This window comes from Hippoglossus hippoglossus, chromosome 1, assembly GCF_009819705.1.
Source record: "Hippoglossus hippoglossus isolate fHipHip1 chromosome 1, fHipHip1.pri, whole genome shotgun sequence".
NCBI classification, from domain to species: Eukaryota; Metazoa; Chordata; class Actinopteri; order Pleuronectiformes; family Pleuronectidae; genus Hippoglossus; species Hippoglossus hippoglossus.
In genome coordinates, this window is record NC_047151.1 from 15,958,770 (window position 1) to 15,971,618 (window position 12,849).

Sequence of the window (12,849 nt, forward strand, 5' to 3'; positions counted from 1 at the left end):
TCTCACTCTGTACCTTCTCTTCTCCCTCCGTCTCTCAGGTCTGGTATAACACTCTGGTCATACAGAGAGTCAGTCAGTCTGCCGAGGTTCTCTTCAGTGAAAGGTCATGAATAAAAATGAGCTGAACAACACGCACATCCAGTAAAGAATCTTTTGATGGGTGCTGAGGGAGACAGACGTCTGAGAAAGAGAAATCCTTTAACGGGACTTTTAGCTGTGCAGATTTTCTCCTTTATTTCAGTTGGGCATTTTTTGCTCTTGTTGCATCACCTCCATCTCCCTTCTCTGTGTCATTCTCATCGCAGAGCAGAGCATGAGCTGTAGGATTTAGGATTATAACAAATACACATATACAGTTCACTGGTTACACCGGTCCTACTGTGGCCTCACTGGACACTTGCCACTTGGGCTGTTGCTCTGTGGGGGAGAGGTTGAATCTGCCCCACTATTTTTAAACCAGGAGCTGGATTGTTGGGCTGTAACGTGACACTTTGTTACTCTTAGTGTGTGTGTGTGTGTGTAGAGTAATGTGCTCTGTTTGTGTCCCCTCAACACAAAATGTTTCTCCTGTTAATTTAGCTTTTAATTAAGTCGACCGCGCGCCCAATTGTGACGAAGATACTTCCATCCCCAGCCACATCTAGACGTCATTAGAAGCCCCAACATTTGCTACGTCCATCCACGTTGCTTGACGATCTGTGGATACAACTGTCAGACCCGGACAGCCTGGCCAGGACGTGACATATGACACTCTATTTCTGGAATGGTGGTCTTGATCTGGAGCAATACTTCATACTTTAATTTATCTTCCTTCCAAGTGAGAATCAGCTAGGCCGTAAAAAAAGGAATAGTGGAGTTGGAATGTCTCTTCAGGATGTGTCACCCCCTCAGTGTTAATACAGAAGTTATAAAAAATGGACAAGTGGACATCTAAACAAATCTGGACCAACACGGAGGCGAACTGAAAAATGCTGACCTATATTTGGGTCGGAGTGTGAGTCAGGAAACCTAATGAAGTGTTGGGGGGCCCTGTTGACACACACACACACTCACAGGGAGAGGGAGAGGGAAGGGGGAGAGAGTTCCGCGCAACAGCGTCACACCTCGATGTCTCTGTTGGGAAAGGGCTGGCTGGAGACAGACCAGACTGAAGCCTCTCCGGTTATCTGGCTCATGAAGAGAATCAATAGCCGACACAGAACAGACTCTCACTGGACTCGAGGGAATGAGAGGGTGTATTCGACCTGAACAGGATCCTAAACTTGTGTTTCCTCCTCAATTCAAACACCATCTGACCTAAAAAGGGAGCTTTCCTTCTTCCTCTTTAAACTCCTGAGATCTGCTGTGTGTCTGTGTGGTTATAACAGTGGGTTTTATGAAGGATGCTTCAGCCTCAGGTTCATTTATTCTGATGTGTTTTTATCAGATCTAGTTTGGATTATTCATCATCTGAGCAGAATCAGCCTTTTTCTGGGGATTAACAGCCGTTTGGAGGAACCTTTACGCACAGCCTTTGCGCATTTGGATGACTCCGCAAATCCTGACTGCCAAACCCGTTATGCGCACTGTTACAGGCAATATCCCGGGTTGCACACTATAAATCCAGCTCGTCTGATTTCTCAAGCGAATCATCGGTATCACATCTCACTTCTTGGCTGTGCCCCGTAATAGCAACACGGATATCGCTTAACACATTTTCGCAGACTGACACTGGTGCGCTCCCAAACGGGGGGGGGGTTGGTGTCGCGATTAATATCTTCTCCATTTGTACTAAGGAGTTTCTCAACTCTGCACGACGATATATTGTGAGATATCATCTGAAATGCTGCCTCTGTCGCCTCTGCTGCTCCTCGTCTTCCCCGCTGCGATCTTTGTGGCCGCGCAAGGCGCCGGGGACCTGCAGGGTTTCAGCCTCCCTGGTGGGAGCGCGGGCTTCGACCCTACAGGTACGTGCTCAAGCAGCATGCATGGAGCAACTGAAGACTCACATCAATAAGGAAAGCTGGACACGTATTCAAATCTATCAAAGCACCATTTACCATGGATACACATATTGGCACATTTCACTGCTGAGGATGACAGTGCATGCCAGTGTTTTGAAATATGCTTTCCAGCTGGATGTCTGGATGTCTCATGATTTCCATCTAACTTCATCCAGGTTTATTCTACAATCTTATGAGAGAAACAACTGTGTTATCTTCTATGTGAACTTTCCTTAGAACTCTCGAAGGCGCACTTGACTTGACTAGAAATGTTTGGTCTTGACTTATTTTTCAGCCAGTTTTGATGATAACTGGAGGTTGAATTGAGCTGCCTCCCTTTAAATTAATCTATTATTATTTAACTGTCATCTATTATTCAACAGGCTGCACAGAGAGCATAATTCAAATAAACCAAAAACCTTTGTAACCATATTTTTTAGACATTTTGATAAATCTTTCTTTCTTTACATTCAGTAAAATGTTTACTTTGTAAAGGGATTTTTGTTTTTAAAGTCTGAGTTCAATCCAGCCTCAGCTCACCTGTGGAGAGGGAGTTGGAGGTGCCTGAGGAGCTGCCTGAGAAAACTGTCCAGAAAGACCTTTGCATACAACACACATGTTTCATAGCCTGAGATGTCTCTTCATTGTTTAGAAATACAAGTTTCATCACCAAAAGCCAGGGGGACCAATGTCTCTGCTCTGTACTTTAAGTGTTATACATCAAACACTGTGGGACTGAGGAGATAAACACGGAACACTCTTCATGATATTTACTCTTCTTTTTTCAGGATACTGACGATGTAAAGTGAAACAGCAGATTATTGATAGTTTCAATATTTGTTGCCGTAATTATCTTGGGAAAAAAAATCCCATGTCTGTCATGTAAGCAACACAAACAGGAAACAATGGAGTCATTTAGAATTGAAGATCATATTACCCTCTCATGTTCAGTTTGTGTTGTTCTCTGCACCTTCTCTCAGCTCCACCTGTTTATCTGCTAGTATAGTGATCCATGTTGTAGGATCGACTTTCAAAGGCCTACTCTTATTTCAGTGCTGAATTGTATTGAGCGTGCATGGGCTCATTCCAAGACGACTTGCTCCATGTAAAAATTCTACTCAAGACATCAAGTCCAATATTCTTGCAAAAGTTTAATGACAGAAACCAGGATTTACTTCTTCCACAAGTCACTTGAATTGCTACATACACTGCAGGTGGGGAGCAGTTAGTGTCAGTGGAACGGATCATGGTGGGTTTAACTGGCCGACCTTTTGACTCCCAGATCCTCTGAGTTCCGAAACTCTAAAGTCACGGAGACAAAAATGGACTCTGACTCACTGGCCTGACCGCCGACAGAAAGCTGTGTCATCTTCCCATGCATACAGTATCCCTGTGTTAAACGTAATGTACGATTTAATGCCTCATAACAACAGCTGATTTGGTCTCGATGACTAGATCCTCCATGTAATCGTCATCACCACGTGACCAAGGACATTCTGCTACGGAATTTCTGCCCACGTTGTTTTTCCGTGTGCTGGAGGCAACAACTTTTTTTGCACCAATTTGATTTTCAAACTCATAATTCAGAACTGGTTCGATTATAACAACCTTGTTTTTATTTGTTCTCTTTTTTTTTACTTTATAGAAAAAATTCAGTTTGTTGAAGTGTAACATTCAAGTGCTTACCATTAAATGTGTGTTGTCAATGTTGGTTAAAACTGTTCAAATCTGCCAGTGTGTCCCTGCATGGCTTTAAAGCACATCATCAATGGATGATGGTTATGGTAGAAAACAAAAGAAAAGTGTTTTGAATGGCTGATGAAGAGAAATGCTAAATGTAATGTATTACTTCATTTCTGAGAGACATTGGACATTTTTTTAAATTTTCCCTGGAGCCAGAAGCAATTTTTTTCTAGTGTGAGTTTTTTTTGTCAGGATTATGGAGTTGGTTTATTTTGCATATTTATCGAGTTGATGTTGATAAAAGATTATTGTATTTAGCAGAGCGCATAGCCTGGATGGCAACAGTCCCCTTAAATGAACTCAAGCCACACTAAATTAACTACACTCATAGATATCATTTCCATAATTGGCCAGCGGGGATATTGGTGAAAATAATTTAATAAAAACACACTGCCTCACAGTGTTAAAGAAAGTGACAAAAATCCTGGAGCCTTTTGTCCAGATCTGTGCCAAAAATGAAATGGTTCTTTCTTGGCCCATGTCCAATCCTACCACCAAGTTACATGGACATCTTATCAGTAGTTTCTGTGTAGTCAAAACAAACCAACAAACAAACAGGGGCAAAAACATGACCTACTTCCTGTTTTGAGGAGAAAAACCACAGCCAATGACTCAACATATTGTTTTTTGAAATGTGAAAATTCTGCATCGACAAAAAGACTTCTCAGTAGCAATATTGACAAAATGCGCACACTCTATGTCTGCTGCTCCAAACTAGTCGAAATTATTCATTGTGCATTCCCGGCATGAGCAGAAACAATCCCATTCACTCAGCACAGAGCAGATGAGATGATCTCTCTGCTCTGAAAGGATCAGTGAACTGAGGAGTCAACAGAAATGAACACGCTTACTCTATAGATCCGAGCTGTAAGGGATCAGTTGAGCTGGATGGATGAATAAATGCGGGTTACTCCTTGGATGTGTTGAGTGAAGTATGGATTATTAAAAATGTCCCCCTGACCCTTGTAGACCCCTGCATGGGGGTGACCCCACCATGTATGAGCGAGGCCGATCGCTACAGCCTGGAGGCCCTGCGGATCATACATCACATGATGGATGATGACCAGGACGGGGGAATCGAGGTGGAGGAGAGTATGGAGGTACAGCTCGCTCTTCGTAGAATGTTAACCCCCCCCCCCCCCAATAATCTTTACACCATTTTCTTAGATGTTCTAAATCGCAGTGTGTACGTGCTCATGCATGCAAGAGGCCAACAGGGTAAAGCAGTTCGACAACAGGTGTCCTGGCTGCAGCGAGAGTCAAATGCTGCTTCAAGGATAGTAACAGTATAACTTTTGCTTTTGGCTCAGTGACAAAAGAATACTGAAACACTGTTGACCTTCACAGTCACGCTTAAGACTTTAAGTCCTCGCAATGTTTCCTGAATCAAACTTAGATTTTCTTCAGGAAGTCGCAAACTATTTATCTGTTTGTTCATTGCAAGGATTTTCTTTTATCCAATTAAAAACCCAACAAAAAGCAACACATAACTAAATATCACGGAATGTTTTGGCAAACTGAGGTTGATATGCGTCGCTTCTGTTTGCAGAACTATAATAATATGTTTTAATACATAATGTCACACTTCCAGAGCATTTCATCAATTGGAGAAAAACATTTCATTTGGCACAAAAAGCAATTATCAAAACTTTTCCATTCAGCCATGTAAACAAATTATCAGTCTGAAAATGTATCACTGTCTTTATTTAGCTCTATACGAGGGCTAAGGGACTTTTAATCAATGTAAAAACACGTTTGTCTGCATGTGCAATTTGTGTGGTCTTTTTGTAGATAACATTCGGAGCAGAAAGATATGTTGTTCAGAGAGTCTAGTTGTGTGTGACATCGGTAGTAAACCCAGAATTCTCGAATGCCTTCTCCATCCAGAATGCGGTGCGCGGATACAGTATCCAGGGGCTCAGGTTGCGGTTGCCATAGAAACGTAAGGGGAAGGGCCTGGGATTATCAGAACGCAGCCCCGAGATTCCTCCAGGCCATCATATGAAGCCTCCGTTTACAGCCAAGGACACATTCCAAGACAGCACTAACACACACACAACCAGGAACATGCATTCGCTGGAATTCGCAATACACACTAGTGCTTCTGCGCCCATTATAAATAAATATAGTCTCAATATGTCAATAGTCTCTCTCTCTTTATGCCTAGATTGAAATCCACGCCTGGTGGCTCCTGACCTCGCTCTGTAATGTTTGTATCTGAAAAACTCTTTATTCCACTGTCGCTCCATTTTTTACAGTTCATCATCGAAGACATGAAGCAGCAGCAGACCAACAAACACAGCAACCTGCACAGAGAAGACCAACACATCACGGTTGAGGAGCTGTGGAGGGGCTGGAAGTCATCTGAAGGTGTGTGTGTGTGTGTGTATGAGAGAGGGAGAGAGAGACTGTGTGTGTGTGTGTGTGTGTGTGTGTGCGTGCGTGCGTGCGTGCGTGCGTGCGTGCGTGCGTGCGTGCGTGCGTGCGTGCAGGTTCTTACTTTGGCTTTATCTCTCTTTGTCTTCTTTCATTGTCTCGTTTGTCAGTACACAACTGGACTCAAGATGAGGTGCTTCGCTGGCTGAAGGACTTTGTTGAGTTGCCGCAGTATGAGAGAAACTTTAAAGACTTCAAGGTCAATGGAAACACACTCCCCAGGTGAGAATGGCCGACGAGAAAGATAATATCAACCAAAACGAATTCTCTTGTGTCATATTGTCAAACTAAGTCACTGTGTTGTCAAGAGCCACAGCAACACGGTGAACAAGCACTGTCTGTGACGTCTCTGTGCAGGATCGCTGCTAATGAGCCTTCATTCCTGAGCGCCCAGCTGAGAGTTCTGGACCAGCGAGACAAACAGAAGCTCAACATCAAAGCTCTGGACGTGGTGCTGTTCGGACCGCCTGCACGTACGAACAAGCCCCCCCACTCTCCCAACTCTTATGTCTCTTAAATGTATCTGTTTCTGTTCCTGCCTCTTTAGTTTTCACCCTGTTTTTCCGATATTTAATGGACAACAACTGGTATTGTACCGTTTCACTAAGAAAGTCATCGTAAATCCACTTAATTAAAAATGTGAAGTGAATATCAATGTTATTAATAACATTCCTAAACAGTATAAATCTAATCTGGCATACTGAAGCTGCTTTCAGACATGCACCGGACATTCCCCCCCCCCCAACATTTTCCAGAACTTTTCCTTCCAGACCCCTGTGTAAATGTCTGAGTGAGAATGTGAGAATACAGTAGGAACATTATGGGACATTAAAATGAAGTTTCTAAAGTGCAACAGGGGCCAAACTGAAAAAAACAACAAAAAGAAAAATATCTTGGGATTAAAAAAAAGGTGTCATATATGTAGAAGACACTGACGAAGATGTTAACTTGCAGAGACAACGAGGTTCAAGAACTTTTGATGATAGGGGCCGAAGCTGGTATCAATGTGCTGTAAACAATAATGTCTAAAAACGGTACAAGTGAACTGTGGGTGGGTGTGCACTAGTTTTAAGAGGCTTAGACATTTTGTCAGACAAAACACGTAAGGTTTTAGTCTGTGTTTTTGGTTTACTTCATCTTGTTTCTTGTCCTTAAAATCTCCTTTTATTAGCCTTTATCTCTTCACTTATGATTCATTTATGATACATCCACCATAACTTATCATCTTTTCACTAAACCATAGGTCCTCATAATTACATGAAGGACCTGGTGCTCATTGTGTCGGTGGTGATGGGAGTTGGAGGCTGCTGGTTTGCTCAGGCCCAGAACAAAGCCAGTAAAGTCCACATAACCAAGATGATGAAAGATTTGGATAGTCTTCAGAGGGCTGAGCAGAGCCTCACAGATTTACAGGAACAGTGAGTATCCAGGAGTATTTCTTTGTCTGTCACCTGCAGTGCTTTGTATAAATGACTGGTAGTCTTGTCGAGTTATACTAATAACATTTCCACGCCCTCAGGCTGGAGCAAGCCCAAGAAGAGAAGCGTAATGTTGCGGAGGAGAAACAGAACCTGGAGGAGAAGATGAGGGATGAGATCATGGGAGCACAGGAGGAGACTTATCGTCTGCATGAGCTGAGGCAGGGTGCTGTCACTGAGCTCAGCCGCCTGCGCTATGCAGAGGAAGAGCTGGAACAGGTAGATGCAACGCATCATACACCATACCTAATTTTATCTTATAACCGTCTATGCAATATCTATTTATTTACAACAGTTTTTTACATGATGAGTTGTTGGCCGATCTTTGATCTTTGATCTTTGATCTTTGTTGTTATTGTCTCTTTGTACCACTGAGAGGAGTTGCACTTAAGTTTCGTTGTACAGCTGTTCAATGACAATAAATGCTTGAATTTATTTATTATTCATTCACACAACCAGAGAAAACAACACATTTGCAGCATTAAGTAGCTTACCTTTGCTGTAGTTTGAACAAATTGATGGCGAACCTTGAACCGATGGTATCCATTTAGGTCCGTGGGGCACTGAAGCAGGCGGAGAAGGACATGCATGCAAGCTGGAGTGTCTCAGAGGTTCTGCAGCAGTGGCTCCAGCTAACGCATGAAGTAGAGGTCAAGTACTACAATGTCAAGAAGCAGAGTGCAGAACAGCAACTTTCCGTCGCCAAGGAAGAGGTAATGTCTGAAGAAGACTATTTTGAATACATGGAAAATAGTCAAGCGACATTTTATCTTTCATCCTTCATGATTGTGTGACTGGTGATCATGGTGAGACAATTGAAATGAGTTACAATGGATATGGAGCTGATCTGTACTGCACAACCTACTTCCTGTTGACTGATCCACTGCCTTTACTTCCTTGCAGGCGGAGAAGATTAAGAAGAAGAGGAGTTCACTGCTGGGGACTCTCCATGTTGCCCACAGCTCCTCTTTAGATCAGGTCGACCACAAGATCCTGCAAGCAAAGTGAGTGACAGAATTCCCTGTGCCGGTTGTGTTCCAGTAAATATGCAACATGTAATGTCTTTGACAAACGTCTTTGTATCTCGTTAAGGAATGCCTTGTTTGAAGTAACAGCCTGCCTGCGGGAGCGACTCCATCGCTGGCAGCAGATTGAACGCCTCTGCGGCTTTCCCATAATCAGGAATTCTGGTCTAGCAAACCTCACTGCTCAGCTCTACTCAGACTCAATTGCCCTGGGTATGCCCCGAGTGCCTCAGCCACCTTGTTCATGCCATAGCTCTGTACATGGATCTTTAGAGGATCTGTTAGAAGAATCCTCAATCTTACCACAGATGACAGGTAAGTAACAGGAATTGTGAGCTTTTGTCTATTAAGATCCCACGTATACAGTCCACAGAGCTTCCTATCAGCAGACTCTTGAGGCTCTGGACTTTACATTTGGATCAACAATTCATGTCCTGGAAGACTTGCAAATGTTATACTTCTCCACTAATATAGGAAGAAAGTGTAAAGGGACTGACATTAGCATGTTTATGGCTGACTAGCATGTTGGTGGTTAGCTCACCAACTAGCTGAACAAGTAGGAAAACATGTTTGTCTGTGCCTGGCATTACACTACAACACTGTCTGATATATATGGATTGTTACCTGCTAATTGGTTCATCTTGGTTCCAGTTGCACCACTGAAGCGCTCTCCTCGAACACAGGGATCTACCAAATGTCGGCCATGTCGGCCTGGTGTCATTACTCAGCCACCGACTGCCATGATCTCCCCAGACCCTGACCTTCTCATCCCCATCCGAGCTCCTTACCTTTGCTTTGATGAGGAAGAAAGCCTTCTCCGGAAAACGCTAAAGCAACAGTATGTCTCCTTGTCCACAACTTTTAGTAGTTTGTGAACAATTTCAGCAGAACCTGTATTGATGTTTGTCCATAGTTTAATTCCTTCCTTCCTTTCTTCCTCCCCTTATTCTTCCATTCCTTTCTCTCACTAATAGAAACTCCCAAGAGAAGTACTCAGACACAGACTGCATGATTTCTCCTCCTCTCAGCAAAATGTACCATAATCCCACTGTTGATGCTTCCTCTCAAAGGCTTTATCATGATGAAACTGAGCTACTTGCAGATCCCTCAATTTCAAAGACTTTGAGTAAAGAAGTAGAGGTTGTTGTTCCAGTTCGTAAAGTTTCCACAGAAGAGCTTGAGGTAGATGTTGTCTGCAGGAAGATGGGGAGAGACAAATTGCTGGATTCGTCTTTGGAATCTTTGAAGATGTCTAAAGAAGAGTCTTCAAAAGATATTCCATCCTGGAAAGTAGAAAGAGATACAATAGGGGATTTTATTGACCCTTCTTCAAGGAATATATACAGAGAAATAAGTGATTTACCAATGGATGTTAGAAAGATCATTTGGAATGAATTAGAAGCATCAACAGATAAACAGCCACAAAGGAACATATCCAGAGGTATGATGGGGGCTTCATTTGACAGCAGCTTAAGAAAGATAACACAAGATGATGCTGAGCATCCGTTTGACTTAGTACCCAGAAGAGTGACAAGAAATTCAAAGGCTATTTCCCTAGACACAGGTTCAAGAAAGCTTCTGTGGAATAAAGGAGAATGTCAGCTTGATTCCTCAGTGAGGGCATTGGCAATGGACAAAATGGTTGAGACAACTAGAGCACCACGAAGGATCTCACGAGATGAGTTGGAGCATTGTACAGATCTTGCTTCCCAAAAGATGCTACCCAGAGAGAAACTTGATGCCCTTATGGATATCTCGTCCTCTGCAGAGATGCAAGAACCAGCAAACCGGAGGATGCTGAGAGATGAACTTGAGCTGTCTACTGGTTCTCTCAGACGGAGAATACCAAGAATGGCAAGAGATGACACAGACAGTTTGGTTGACAATCCCGCAGGAAAAATCAGGGATAGAGTTGATGTTCCAGACCTTATGTTAACCTCCCAGGGGCCGTGGACATCATCAGATCTTTTTAACGCTGGTCCGTTGAGCCAGCTCGTGTATGATGGAATCCTTGAGAAGTCCTGCATCTCCCCAACACCTCCTCAGGCCAGGCTGCCAGCAGACGTGGAGCCCCCTATGCCACCACCAAGGGTCGCCATTCCATCTCTCACTTCCCCTTCTGAGACTGGAGAAGAGAAGAGCAAGGATAAAGAAAAGAGCAAGAAATCCATGAAGCTCAAAAGTCTTTTTAAAAAGAAAAATGATTCAACAACAGAGAAGCCTCAAAGTGGTCTTCAGAAACTCTGACAATCAATTTTTTTTTCGTTTTCTTAGCATTTTATTGAATCATAAAATGGCGTTTTAGGATCTCATGGAAGATATCAGGTAGCACTTCAAGAAAGGACAATTTTACCTGAAGAAGTCAGTGGTGTCTGGAATATTAAATATGATGTTTTCATTCTCTGAGTTTGGTGGCACTGAGAGAATCATGGTACACGCATGATGCCTAATGTTGCCTGTGAACACTTTTTTAAGAAGATACAGTACATTTGTTAACATATGACAGTTGAATATGTAATCAATAGGAAACTGCAAAAGCTTTTCACGTGACTTACTTATATTTAAAGATGATATCTTTGATTAAGTCTTATTTACACATATGGTTGATACCATATATTATTTTGAATGTAGATTTTTTTGATGCTTTGCCTATGGCTGAAGGATTAAATAATGTTTAAATACATGCTGCTCTTCTGTATAACAGAGGTTTGAACGGAGACACTTACTGCAGTAGAAAATGAAAGCATTTTGTTTTGAGAGAACTGTGGTTATATTAAGTGAGGTCTTGATAAGTTTCCCCCCTTGGAACTCGATTTGTATTCTATGATATAAAGAATGAAAGGGAGTCTGGTCCGACATTTAGCTTCATTTTCCCTACAGCTGCTTGGTGAACACATCACACTTAGGCAGTTTGAAGGCCCCAAAAACCTATTTTGTCAATTAGTTTTTTACTACGACAGTTTTGATAATATTGCATGAAAGATTTTTTTTTTATTGTTTTTTACGCTGTCTCCTATAAATTACCTTTGGAATAAACTAGAACAAAAAAATAATTGTGACCAGATATTTTTTTTTAATACAGTAAGGATTAAGTTGTTAATCAACATTTATTGGAGGTTGACACACAGTAAAGTGTACAATGTACAATGTTTTGGTTTCTGGCAGTCACAGTTCTTGGCTTCTGGTAACACTTGTACTTGGAAACAACAGTCATGGGGGGGGGGGGGGGGGGGGGGGTGACCGATGCGATATTGACTTCAACTACCACAGTTACCATGATCTGAACAGAAAACATGCCTGCAGGCAAATAAGAGCAGGACTGGAGGTTATTAAGTTGTTTTCCTTCATCTAGACTGTAGTGTTACATTGTTGGCATATAGGTCATGGTTTGTGTTAAGCTAATTTTAGCTCTCTGTCACTGTCAATATCCAACTTCTCCCTTTACAATCTGAAAGATATATCTGACCACATGGCCGCTGTTGACAGCAGATTGTCATGCACCAATCAGGTTTAGGAACATTTTAAATCAAAATCAGATTTATTGTATGGCTGTTTGACGACACCCACACACTACTGCTGAGGCAGATAAGCCAAGTAGTTATTTGCTTTAAACTTTTAGTCTTGCTTTTTTCCCTATTATTTGATTGTTGTTTGCTATTGACCAGTGCGTCAGCGGGTCAGACATTTGTGTTTGGGGCTGTAGGGAGAGGCCCTGCTGTTGTGGTCCAGCTAAAAACAAAAGAGAAGGATGAGCTGGATCTAAGAACGTAACAGAGCCATAACATCAGGCTCCCCTGCAAAGGGCCATGACTCTGATCACCAGCTGGAATAGACATAAAACAACATTTGCATTACCTTGTAACCTGGAGCACATGCTTTCAGAACGGAAACTGCTGGTTGCTGTGTATTTATTTATTTTTTGCACTCTACTACTCACTCGCAGCTACCTCAGTCACAGCGTTCTGGTTGCGTTTTCATGAAGTGCAATGGGGCATTTTTGACAGCTGGTGTATCCCTAACAATCTAATAGCCTACAAGGTTGCAGATAGATCAGGGTTAACAAAGCTAATATTGACCCTTTATTGACCCAGTTTGGAATCACCCAAGTTTCTTTTTTAAATGTGCATAATTCTGAAGAGCAGTTTACTTACTAAAACAGTAAAGCGTTTTTTTTCTCTTTTTTAA

The 12,849-nt window shown here is 42.3% G+C and overlaps 1 protein-coding gene across 2 annotated transcripts; it reads left to right on the forward strand.

The window, feature by feature from the left end:
• The first annotated feature begins 1,062 nt into the window (after positions 1 to 1,062).
• Positions 1,063 to 11,424, forward strand: stim2a (tromal interaction molecule 2a). 2 transcript variants are annotated; one of them, XM_034587119.1, is made up of 12 exons: positions 1,063 to 1,946; positions 4,695 to 4,825; positions 5,984 to 6,095; positions 6,272 to 6,383; positions 6,519 to 6,634; positions 7,405 to 7,579; positions 7,681 to 7,858; positions 8,191 to 8,352; positions 8,543 to 8,643; positions 8,732 to 8,979; positions 9,316 to 9,502; positions 9,639 to 11,424. In XM_034587119.1, the coding sequence occupies exons 1-12, from the start codon at positions 1,823 to 1,825 to the stop codon at positions 10,909 to 10,911; spliced, it is 2,919 nt and encodes a 972-aa protein (XP_034443010.1). In that variant the 5' UTR covers positions 1,063 to 1,822; the 3' UTR covers positions 10,912 to 11,424. The 2 variants fall into 2 exon arrangements, with proteins under 2 accessions (XP_034443010.1, XP_034443020.1); XM_034587129.1 differs by having other exon boundaries at positions 8,732 to 8,877.
• Positions 11,425 to 12,849: the final 1,425 nt, after the last annotated feature.

Coding starts and splice junctions, on each gene's coding strand:
- stim2a (XM_034587119.1), top strand. CDS start 1,823: ATGCTGCCTCTGTCGCCTCTGCTGCTCCTCGTCTTCCCCGCTGCGATC. Junction 1,947..4,694: donor CGCGGGCTTCGACCCTACAG/GTACGTGCTCAA, acceptor TGACCCTTGTAG/ACCCCTGCATGGGGGTGACC. Junction 9,503..9,638: donor CGGAAAACGCTAAAGCAACA/GTATGTCTCCTT, acceptor TCTCACTAATAG/AAACTCCCAAGAGAAGTACT.